The sequence below is a fragment of the Hyperoodon ampullatus genome (assembly GCF_949752795.1).
Source record: "Hyperoodon ampullatus genome assembly, chromosome: 7".
NCBI classification, from domain to species: domain Eukaryota; kingdom Metazoa; phylum Chordata; class Mammalia; order Artiodactyla; family Ziphiidae; genus Hyperoodon; species Hyperoodon ampullatus.
The window spans coordinates 33,174,856-33,187,870 of record NC_136920.1 but is presented as its reverse complement, the minus strand read 5'-3'; the positions used below and the strand labels follow the sequence as shown (position 1 = coordinate 33,187,870).

The 13,015-nt window shown below is 33.5% G+C and overlaps 1 protein-coding gene across 2 annotated transcripts in view; it reads right to left on the bottom strand.

The window, feature by feature from the left end:
- The window catches only part of KIF18A (kinesin family member 18A), a gene marked incomplete at both ends in the record, with an annotated part of 69,061 nt that extends 56,778 nt beyond the window's left edge, over nt 1-12,283 (bottom strand). For both annotated transcript variants that reach the window (XM_079708338.1, XM_079708339.1), the window contains 8 exons: nt 72-178; nt 391-465; nt 1,881-2,057; nt 4,624-4,821; nt 5,881-5,991; nt 6,405-6,509; nt 9,692-9,849; nt 11,959-12,283. In XM_079708338.1, the coding sequence (XP_079564464.1) occupies nt 72-178; nt 391-465; nt 1,881-2,057; nt 4,624-4,821; nt 5,881-5,991; nt 6,405-6,509; nt 9,692-9,849; nt 11,959-12,283 (1,256 nt within the window). The remainder of the gene's footprint in view (nt 1-71; nt 179-390; nt 466-1,880; nt 2,058-4,623; nt 4,822-5,880; nt 5,992-6,404; nt 6,510-9,691; nt 9,850-11,958) is intronic.
- Nucleotides 12,284-13,015: the final 732 nt, after the last annotated feature.

Here is a 13,015-nt window from a genome sequence, read left to right as displayed (position 1 = left end):
AAATTTTAAACTTTAAATAGCTGACTGAATTTCACAAAAACCTCAAACTGAGATCTTAATGTCAATTTTACCTTTCAATTTCTTTTTCCTGAGGGTTTGAAATCATTACTTTGTTATTTTCATCAGTCAAGGCTCTCTGTTCTTCATAGGCCTTTAGTTTTTCTTTTAACATTAAAATCTAATAGAGAGAAACAGTAGTTAAAATACAAAACAAATTATTTGTCTCCATTATACGTAGCCACAGAAAAATTTCAGCTGTGAAAAATAACTGAACAAGCAAGATTTCAATTATAAAAGAAAAGCAAATCAAAGTTTTAGACAGTAAAGATTGCAGAATCCCATAAATGAGGAACTGAGGGAGATTAGCAACAATGTAAAGAGGAGACATACCTCTTGTTTCTGTTCATTACAGATCTTTACATACTGAGTTATATGATTGTCGAGGTTAAGAACATTGCTCTTCAACTGTTAAAAAATAGAAATTATGATTGCGTATATATAGAGATAAAAATCACAGTTATATACATGAACAAAATAGCATTATAGCCTCATTAATTCAGTTCCATGAATCCAGAATTTGTGACAATTATGATCATTTGACAATTATAATCAATTATGTTCATGTTTAAAAATCTATGACAAGAGGATATGTTGAGCACATTAATACTGAATTTATAAAAGAAACTCCCTTACTATCTGAGAAAAGGTACTTTAAAGAACTTGCAAAACAGTCATTCACATAAAAATTGCCCACTTTCTTTTTCTGGTCCTTCGACTTTTAAGATATAAAGAGATAATTTAAATTTCCACCCATTTGTAAGTTCAAGTAGTTTTTAATGAGTTCTTAATATATTTTATCCTTTTTATAAAAGTATGAGCCCCTTGGCAGCTATGGAATAGTGGAAAGAACATTAAACATGTAACCCAAATACTTGATTTTGAGGCCCTGCCCACTTTTCACTTAACTTAAAACTCTGACCATGTGATTCCTCAACTGTAAAGTAGAGCTAAAAATGTCTTCCTCAATGAGCTGGTGTAAGCACTGCATGAAAAACTTGTGTGAAAAAAGTTTGTATACCCAATACAGTACAACCTTTCCCAATTTATTATATAAACAACATAGAAATATTTCTCTAAGGAAGATAATAACCCACTTATCTTCATTCAATGGGAGTAGCAGAGTGGTAAGCCCCCCAAAAAAGCCAGCATACCAGCTGAACTCTATGTCTATTCCAACCCTGAGATCCTGTGATTTTACACATACATCATGTTTGACTTACATTTTAAAAAATTACCCCAAATTATTGGCAAAAATACCAACCTAACCAATCATTATTATATTGCTCTAGCTACACAGATTGGTTACATCAATATCATGAATGTGACAGTAAATTGTTTTAAAAGAGCTATTTACTTTATAAACTGAGGCAGATATTATATCTACTTTACAGATGAAGTAACTAAGGCTTGGAGAGATTAGCAAACATGTCCAAAGTTTTCGGGTAGAAAGTGTTGGTGCTGGGTTACAGAAGAGCATCAGTCTTGGCTGTAACAAATGTGTTAAAGCCTTGACCAATTACACCAGGGTGCCATCAAAATATCATGTACCATGATGTGAAAAAGGTTAGAAAGAAAGTCACTAAAACATCCTAGCTCCCCAAAAGACTAAATAATACTATTTATTATATATGAAATCAAGATGTTTAATGGTTTAATTGTCCCAGTGAATACTCAATTAACCAGATTAGTAAAGACATTTCTAGCCCTGATTCCTAACTCATTAGTAGAAGTACATCTCTAATTCATCTTTTGCTATAAGTATAAAAAAGAAAAAAATGCACCCAGTACTCTTACGACAAAGGCAGAGTAAACACACTTACAGAAGATTTAATGTCCTTTGCACGGTTAGCATACTTAAGAGTGTTATAGGTGTCATCATAGAACACAGAGGAAGGACTAACAGCAGCTATCATTATAGTTTGACAGTTTCCTCCAAGAGAGTCCTTTAACAAGCGAGTGAGCTTACTATTTCTGTAAGGAATATGCTGATTCTTTCTCTGAAAGAACAAAAAAAGAATTTTTATGTCATTTTCTACATTCAAATGTAAACCTGCTACCATTTCACTATAAGAATTTAAGCACTGCTCAACTTTGCCCAGACTTATGATATAATTGGTGACCGAAATGATGATAATGAATCTTATGGAACTATTCAGTGAATATATAAAACAAATTTCCCATTAAAAGATTATATCTCTATCTGATTAAGTATGAACTTCAGTTAATCATAAAATATCAGTATTGTTTCATTAGTTGTGATAAGTGTACCGTATTAATGTGAGATGTTAACAACAGAAGAAACTGAGTGTGGGGTATATTTAATAAAATCTTCCTGTATTATCTTACCAACTTTCCTGTATCTAAAACTATTAAAAACCAAAATGGTTATTAAAAAAAATCTCCATTTTTTAAAAAGAAATTAAAATACAAAAGTAATATATGCCCTAGAGAAATATACTAGAGGCATAGTAAGAATTCTGTATGGCATAGAACTACTTCTCTTTAAATTACCATCTAACATGAATACAAAATAAATTATAATTATTATCTTACAGATATTTATCTGAAAGCACAACCACAGTTCTAAGAGAACTTAATTTTTCTAGGTTTTCTTTTACTTAAAAGATACAGTTCTGATTTTAAAGTAAAAAATTTTCCAAACGCTACCACTTCCATATAGAAACAGAGCAGTATAATGTTAAGCTAAAAACAACCTTATGCTATCCAATGTAAATCTTTCATATTACAGAAGAGAAAAACTAAGCTAAGCAAAAAGTGACATGACTTGCCTCAGGTCACATGGCTGGTAATCCACAGAGTTAGAAACAGGCCCTAGTCCCCCAACTCCCAGTAGTACTACGCTTTCCACCATAGCAGTCTTTCCCAAACAGTGTGGAATGTGCACGGCTGGTGCTACTTGAATTGATTTTGCATGTACAAGACATGCATTAATCACTGACTAATAAATGACTCAACAGGAGTCAATTACTAAAAATTTAGTCAGTATATGGAAAAAATACTATGAATGGCTGAAGTTTAGGAGATTAGTCTCTGTACCATGTTATCTGCTTACATGTTTTGAGATTTTAACTTAGAATACAAAATATATTTTGCGGGCTTCCCTGGTGGTGCAGTAGTTGAGGGTCTGCCTGCCGATGCAGGGGACACGGGTTCGTGCCCCAGTCTGGGAAGATCCCACATGCAGCGCAGCGGCCGGGCCCGTGAGCCATGGACGCTGAGCCTGCGCGTCTGGAGCCTATGCTCCGCAATGGGAGAGGCCACAACAGTGAGACGCCTGCTTACCGCAAAAAAAAAAAAAAAAAAAAAAAAAAAATATATATATATATGTATGTATATATATATATACATACATATATATATATTTTGCTCTGTAATATTCATGTGATTTCAGTAACTTGCCCTTTTAGAAAAGACTTCCCAAATCATTTTAATGTACTTTATACTTTATCAAATTGCAACATTTTGAACAGTTTAACGGTAATTTTCCTAAAGCTTCTGAGCCTGGTTTGAACTTAAATTATCATATTTTAACTTTGAAAAAAGGAAGTCATTTTTACAAATACAGAAGTTATCAAATATGCTGTGTTCCTGTAAGCACTTCTGGCATATAGTAGATGTAAACTATTTTTTAATGCCCCAGAAGCATCTAGCAAACATTATCCTATTAGGTAATTTAATTACATTTTAACTCCTCTTCCTCTTTAAGAAAAATCAACTCTCTTTAATATTTAAACCAATTTTATAGTATATATATATAAAATACTAACCACCAGAGTTTAGTTTTTCTAAAATGTGTTTTTTGTTTTCATGCCAATTCAATTATCATGCTTATTATGTAGTGATCATTAAATGGTCATTTAAAAAATCAAATTCAAAATAAATGATGAGAAGGTATAATAAAATATTAACTATCAATCTGATATTCAATACTTTTCATTCAACAAATTCTGATTATAAAGCTAGAAGTTAAAAAACAAAACAAACAGGGACTTCCCTGGTGGTGCAGTGGTTAAGAATCTGCCTGCCAACGCAGGGGACACGGGTTCTATCCCTGGTCTGGGAAGATCCCACATGCCGCAGAGCAACTAAGCCCGTGTGCCACAACTACTGAGCCTGAGCTCTAGAGGCCACGAGCCACAACTACTGAGCCTGTGTGCCACAACTACTGAAGCCCACACGCCTAGAGCACGTGCTCCGCAACAAGAGAAGCCACTGCAGTGAGAAGCCTGCGCACCGCAAGGAAGAGTTGCCCCCACTCGCTGCAAGTAGGGAAAGCCCATGCACAGCAAAGACCCAACACAGCCAAAAATAAATAAATACAAAATAAATTTATAACAAACAAACAAAAACCAAAAAACCCCCAAAGTTTTATTTGATATACTAGGTTCTCTGAGGTCTTTGCTCTTTATGTAAACCTTATTGTTACATTCTTGAAATTTGATTTATAATAGACCTTTAAGACAATTATATTAAATGATATCTTTCTGGGAAATATAAATATTTCAGTATTTCAAAATACTTAAATAAACATATAGTACCTACCTTTGTATCTGCTAAGGCATTGATAACATTCCCAAGAGCTAAAAGTGATCGATTAATATTTGTGCCTTCTATAAACCGGGTCCCTTTAGCACTGGTAGAACTGGCTCTTTCAGACCCTGCCAGGTCAATGAGTGACATCTTGGCAATTCGGACATTTTGATTGATACTTGCTGTTTTATCTTGTTGTCTCAAATAAATCTTTTTGAAATCACAGGAGAATAGGGAAAATGAGGATTAGATTTAACAAAATTAAAAGAGAAATACACTTTATTTTTAAAAGGGCATGAAATCAATTATTTTTATTTTAAAGACATAATGAACAAGGTATAACTTGACTGGCTGATATCCAAGAGTACCAGAAGTAATTACCAAAGTTGAGAAAAATTTGAAAACGAAAAGACTTCCTATATGTGCACTAGAGGGCAAAAAACTCCTGGCTTGATGGAAGGTCAAAACAACTGCCACTTGTATTCTGGTAACACTTAAAAGCAGGGTCTAAGACATTTTGGGGAAATCTCAGTGTCCCTGATAAAGATTTCTCTCAAGATTACTGATAAATGAAGAGTCAGTGGTAAGAAGAGAAAAGATTAATAAAATTTTGTGGACTAGAGACTTTCCGAATGACTTGGTTTCCCCTGATTTGAATTCTTTCAACTATAACAATTTCTTTCTATTAGATGAGTTCCACAAAGCATAATCCAGAATAAAGATGTATAATCATTTGAATTTTAACAGAACTAGAAACTACAAATAATAACTACTAACCTATGCTTTAGGTTTTTCTAGAATGGTATTCCTAAAAAGCACTGTATCAACTGAATCACACACTTCCTTAAGGAATGCAACTACTTACATGGTCACTATGGTGAAATCTTTTAAAAAGTGAATCAGTATCTCCCCAATTTATTGGTTCTGTAAATCTAAATCTATAAAGAGAAAGTCTGCTCTGAATATAAGACTATCTTTTGTAAAGATTAAATATTTTCGCCAATTAAAGAAAAAGAAAGAAAACCTCTAATACTACCACTTTACTATCATATTTTCACACAGGTAAAAATTTACATCTAACTTACATAATCTAAATTCTAAATATTCTTGATAGAATCTTCTCAAAGCTTCAAAGTAAAGGAAGTGCTGAGAAGTAGAGAAGTCCACAGATGAAGAGATATTTTTGTATGTGTGAAAATTACTGTTCATAAATTTGGCTTCATTTATTTTAAATTCAATTTTAAGAGCTGTAGTCTAGTGACCTGTTACCTGGAAAACAGCATGAGAACGAGAAGATGTAGCATTCATATCCGTGGGATGCTGTGTCCTGTTTTTGTTTCCATTATCCAATAACTGTAAAATTTCCTCTGAGGATTTGGGCTAAAGAAGTTGAAGGAGAAGAAAGAATACCCAAATTAACCACTGATCTTTAAAATTTTTAATAAACCATCAACAAGCAAGAAGGCTTTTAAAGGTAAAATAAGTAAGAAAATATTTTCCATAAATTAAATCCCATTAAATATTGACTGTATCATTTGCTTAGTACTTTGGTGATATATGAAAAATAAAAGATAAAATCTAATCTCTCTGAGGAGATAAAATATAAATATATTAAGCAGAATAATATACTCTATTAAATGTTCAAGTAGACTTTTAAAAGGAAAGCCCATTTGATTATTTCAAAGGGAAACAAAACAAGACTATAGATATACCCTGATTATTTTAAAATAAGTAAATGGCTAAATAACCACACTTGCTATTTGAACAAGCCAAAAAGAAGTTTATAAACATACCTGATGTAAAGTTAGTCCCTGAACAACCACCCCTTTTTGGGCATCTTCCCGGACAGCAAGTGGCCCTGAATTTACTAAGAGGTCACGAATCTGTTCATTATATACCTTAAAATAAAAAGAACTCCTTTAGCATTGATGATGAAACAATAGCGATAGCATCACACAAATATACACACATTGCTGATTTAAGGTTATATTAGAGAAGCAGTAGCTCATTTCTATTCATCTCACCCCTTCTATCACACATTGCTATTACTTTCCTAACATCTGAGAAAATGGAAGAGTTTGATTACCAGCACTTGAACTTAAAATTTAAAGGTGGAGTCATTATACCCTCCTCCCATAATTCCCAATTTGATGACTACAGTGAAACAGAAATAGGATAGCTGGAATTGTCTTTTCCTATTTCCTGGAAATATATGGACACATGGTCTTAGGAAACTCTAGTGAATCTGAAATGTAAGTTATATGGAAGTACCATGGTTCTTACTGGAGAAGATATTTATTGTTTCATGATGTCCAAGTAATCCAAACTTTTTAGAGTTTAAAAGTTAAATAAAAACCATACTCAAAGATAAATGATATTTATTTCATTTATCCTTCAATTACATTAGGTTTAACATGTGATGATAATTCCATAATGGGACCCCGACCCCCCCAAATTGAATGATGAGGAAACTGAGGCCCTAAGAGTTTAAGTGATTTGTCCAAGTTCACAGTCACAAAGGTAATAGGATAGCATGAGAACAAGAAGATGTAGCATTCATATCAGAGCAGGGATCAGAGCCTGATATCCTCACTCTACTGCATGGCACTGAATACACATCTGTGTTTTAAATCTCTGGCAATTTTTTTTTTTAGTAATTTCTGTAAATAACATACAGTAATAATACAATTGCCTTGATTTTATGAATTTACTAAAGATACTAAGTTTTCTACGTGCCAACAAAATGACAATTACACATATATAAGATTAAAAAACACATATAAAATTGTCTTTAAGAATTATTTTGTGTAAGTTATATCCATGTTCTAATAAATAGCTCACAGCGATAATTCATTGATGGTATAATTTCCTACAATGAATGATAACCATTTTTTTTTTTTTTTTTTTTTTTGTGCGGTACGCGGGCCTCCCACCGCCGCGGCCTCCCCCATTGCGAAGCACAGGCTCCGGACGCACAGGCCCAGCGGCCATGGCTCATGGGCCCAGCCGCTCCGCGGCACGCGGGATCCCCCCAGACCGGGGCACGAACCCGCGTCCCCCGCATCGGCAGGCGGACTCTCAACCACTGCGCCACCAGGGAAGCCCAATAACCATTTTTAAATGTAATAAATTCTTAGAAGTAGTAAAATGATAATATGAAGAGATAATTTTTTAGTTCTTATTCTTCTGATAAGCAACAGTCACTTTTTAAATGATTCCCCTTATCCACTTCAATCATACAAAATATATAATTAGACAATTACTCTCAAGCTGGTCTATGCATCAAAATCACCCGGGAGCTTTTAAAATACATAGATGCCTGAGCCACAATCCAGACCTATTAAATTAAAATGTCCAGGGGGTGAGGCCTAAGCATGTCTATTTTTAAAAAGCCCCATAGCCAATTTTGGTGTACAGCCTGAATGGAAAACCGTTAGATTAGATATTGCCTTACCATTAATAAAATGAAAGATTAAAAAAAAGGGAAAACAATTAAAAACATTATAAAAATAATCAAACTTCAAAATTCTCCCAGTTATAAAAGGATCTAAGGAAGAAGTAATGAATCCTGCCATGCTCTCTTCCTGATTAAGTTCGGAACAATTCTTTTCAATATGTAACTATAGAAAATGAGTTTTACTTACTTTTTATCACCAAGTTCTATAGACTGACAAGAAAATTTTTAGCAACATAATCTTGATCAATTTTTGAAATGTGAAGAAACTCTCTCAGTAGAAACCAAACAATAACATGTCAACAAGAGCAGTAAAAACTAGAAATTCACTCTTTGACATCACAAATAAATAGGCAGTAAAATCAGAGATTTATGTTTCTGCACTGGTTTCTAAAACACTACCTGAACACAAAGTTAGAGTGACGGTCACTTAGTTATGATCTGTTGAATGTCAGCTATTAAGAGGTTAGGAGGTCTCAAAGAATGATGGGGTATGTCAAAAAAACACAAGAGACAGCATGAAGGAGCCTCACCTAGCCAAATCTGGCACAATTTGAACATACAGAAATTGCTTAGAGAAAGGGATTATAATCTACTGAATAATGTTAAGAAGCCATAAGTCTACATTGATACAGTAGAGGAAAGGGAAAGCTCTTCCTTATAGTAGAAAGCCAATGAATAAATGTAGAAGAAATGATGGAATTTAAAAATCGGTATCATCTGTCATCATGATAGTAATTGATTTAGGCATGAATCATCAGTGGATGCTAAAACTAACAAATTAAAGTTTGAGGGGTCAGAGGATATTTACATTGTTTCCCTAGAAGTTACTTATTAATTATAAAGTGTAAAGTAGTACCTTTACAGTGGAAAAACTTTGCAGACACCGGCATAATGAAACTGATCAGTTAACATAGCTAGTAATGGGACTAACTAATTACATAAGCCTCTTGATATGTTATAAAAGAAGAACTCATCATCACTTCTGTGGTGTTCCTGCCTGCCAGGGCATAACCTGAATGTAATCATGACAAATCCAAACTAAAAGTTTTACAACAGCAACATAAAATACAGAGAAAAAAAAAATCCAGATTAAGGGGACTAAACAGATGAATTGCAAATGAATGCAATCTTCGATCTTAGATTTTCTTTTCAATAAAGGGCATTACTAGAACAATTAGCAAAATCTCATTAAGGTCTATAGATTAGATAAAGGTATATCATTGTTAATTTCCTGATATTGATTACTATTCAGTGGTTATTTAAGAAATTTCCTTTTCTTACAAGTCTGTAACTTAAACAGTTGAAAAAAATGCATATACACACAGAGAGAGAAAGCAAAGGTAGTAAAATGTTAACATATTGGGAATCTGGATGAAGGGTATCTGGAAGTTCTTTGTACTAATCTTGCTACTTCTGTATAAGTCAGAAGTTATGGCAAAATAAAATGCTTAACAGAAAAAGAGTAAGATCCATAACAAATACCTAAGACTAGGAATTGTAATGATTTTATATATTTATAAGAAAATTTCTGCATGATAGAATAATTTGAATGGACCATGGAATTGCTTAAAAAAAAATTCTCAATACTATTGATTAATCTAAAGAATGATATTGCCAACTTACCTCCAGATAAGAAACTGCGGTACTACATACTTTCTCTTCTTTAATCTCATCCATGGATTTGTAAAGGTCTAACATTGTTTGATACATCACTCCAGGTTCAGCAGCTGATCCTAGCATTGTGTGGGTCTTCCCAGCTCCAGTGGCACCATATGCAAGTACTGAGTTTTTATGAAAAGGGATCAAAGCTTTGTTATGACATATAACATTACTGTATCTACCGTCTAGTGAATACTTCCATCTGGATATCCTGAACAGTAACTTTAAATCCAACAGATCCAAATTAATTTATAGTCTTATTTTTAAATCCTGGCAATTTCAGCACAAGTCTACTTTTACTCCTATATTCTCTATTGATTAATGGTAACTTCACCCACCCAACCGCCCCCCACATGTTCCCTTTCTTCTACAACAATCACAAATTTTAATCAATTATCAGTCTCCCTACCTATTAGTCTCAATCTTCTTTAACAAATCCCTTAGAATTTGTACAGTTGTTTTTAAGAAAACAAAATATGAATATGTTAAACCTTCTTAATTGTTCCACAGTCCCACATGAGAAAGTTCAAATTCTTCACCTAGAAATAATACTAGAGACTCTAAGGGAAGATCCCTGCATATCTCTCCAGACTATTTCTTCCTTGCTGTGCTTTGGCATACTAGATTATCTGAAGTTCTCCGCATGTGCTGCTCCCTTTTGAGTCCACTGCCTTTGTCCTGGAGAGTGCCTCTACTTAATCCACCTGGAAAACTTCTACCTGCACTAAATACTCAGCACAAAAGTCATTTTCCTGTGCCTTCCCTAACTGTCTTAGGCCGAAGTGGCTACTCTCTCATTTGAGCCCTCAGTGTATGCTTACATCCTTTTACTTCTAGCATGTATCATACTGTATTTCTAACTGTGAGCTCCACCAAAGTGGAGGCTATGTATCCTTCCCACCTAGCAAGTGACTTGGCACAAAGCAGGTACTCAATACAAGTTTGCTGAATTCCAGATAAAAGCCATTTATAAAATTCCTTTTAAAATTTTTGTTTTAGGCAAATTACTTTGTTTTCAAGACTCTATCCAGTACAATAGAACAGTGATGCATTTCTTCAAATGCAAAAAACAAAGGAAAAAACCACTCTGAATTACATATTGCAAATACCCAACATAATATTCAGTTAACGCAATAAGTCTTTGAGAATTATTTTTATAGGTTAAATCTCTCTGCTAAGTTCATTAACAAACTACAAAAATACTTTTCAGTAGAATGGATTAAACTGATGCATGTTTCATTTTGTTCTATTTTATAAGCTAGTAGTACATCAAGAAGTCTTAAGATAGCTGGATAATATAAAGTAAAACCAAGAAGAAACCAAAGATTCAGTATTACTTTGGTAGAGATTTTTTCATTTGGAGTCAAGAGAAATTTTTTAAATCTCTAGAGACAATATGAAGTTTCATGAATGAGGAAAAGAATATCTGCTTAAAAATGAGAATCAAAGTAGGTCTAATCAATAAACCACATTCCATTCTTGCCTGATCTAGAGGGTAAGTCTTCTGTAATAAAAGTGAATGAGTCAGTGAAAGACAGTAAACATGTAACAGTTTTGGGGTGTCTTAAAGAAAATGCCATAAATTATGTTAACTACAAAAATAAGATATTAATAATGGTGTGCAGTGCCTGGTAAGCATTCAATTAACTGGCATTTTGGAGATTTCTCTTTCTAGGAAATCAACAGAGCCATTTTGAAAGGCAAATTATTATAGGTCTATCGAGAGCACTAAAGATGCTTTTTTGGGCTGAAAATATGCTAAAACAGCATGATACTCATGATACTCAACATGGGCTTTAAAGATTTTTACTTCAAGGTACTACAAAGAAAAAAATGGTGCTATGAAGAAATTGCCAAATGTTCAGAAATGTCCCACTATTCCCCAGGGATAGACAGTTGTATCAGTGAACATTGGGAATATTTATGAATACAAATTGTGAGAAATCTGGTATCAATTACCAGAAGCACATGGTTTTAAAACATAAGAAATTGAAAGGATGACCATCTATAGGAACCAAAGCAAGACCCAGGAAAAGTTTCACAAATGATATATGTTATATATGATGACTAAATTTCAAAGAAAATCTACATTTACAGTGAACTACTAAAGAATTTTTAGCAAACAAGCACCTTAAAATTGATTATGTTTAGAAGAAAGGGTCAAGTAGATGTCTGTTTTAATATAAAACTGAAATCAGATGGAAACATCAAATCCCAATTGAAACAATTACCTGTGCAATTATATCCATTCAAAAAACTACGAAGAATTGGCTTAGTAGTGTGTTCAAAAACTTCCAACTGAGTTGAAGTTTCATCAAAAACAGCATCGAATACAAATTTAAGGTCCTTATTTTGTCTCTTTGTAATATCTCGATTTATAGTTCTCTTTCCATGGAAAAAACTGATTTCTTCTTGCTTGGGATCAAAAACTAGAATATGCTTATCTACAACATGGACCACTTTATGGAATCCAGATGCCTTTTCTTTTGTGTTCTCAGGACGCACACGAACAACTACTTTCATGTGATGACACAGGTCTTCCTCAGTGACAGACATTGTTGATTATCTTGGTTCCTTTGTTTATGTGAATGGTTGAATATTTCTCTGAAATTAAAAAGTATTAATATTAATTCTACTTGTATGCAAAATGACTAGCATATAGTACTTATTAAATAAAGAAAGGTGTTAATTTTGTTCCACTCATCTAGTAAATGTTACTGGAAATCCTTGGTTCAAAACCCTCCAGTGGTTATCTTATTCAGAATTGAAGTTCTGTTAATGGCCTACATTTTTCACCTCATGTCCTATTGCTTTCCTCTTTGCTCATTCTGTTCCAGCTAACACACCAAGTGCCCCAATCTTGATCTTTCTGCTAGCCATTCTCTCTATCATAAAGTGCTTTCCTCAATAACTACATGACTAACTCCTTCACTTCTTTCAAGTCCTGGTTCAAATGTTGCCCCTTCTGCCCATCCTTATTAAAATTGCCAACCAAATTCCTAATCACCCTTATACTGTTCTACTTTTTCCCAAAGCACTTACCACCTCCTAATAGAATAGGTATTTTTTACTTATTTAGCATGTTTGTTGTCTACTTTCTCTCTTCTAGTTAAACTATAAGCCCTTTAAGGGCATTTTTTTTTAATCTGTTTTGCTTATCAATGCTTTCCAAGCCTAAAACAGTGCCTGGCACATGGTAGATACTATAAATACTTGATGACTAAATAAATTAGTGAATACCAAAAGGCTTTCTTTTTGTTCTTGGTCTTAACTTTTTGATCCTAGATT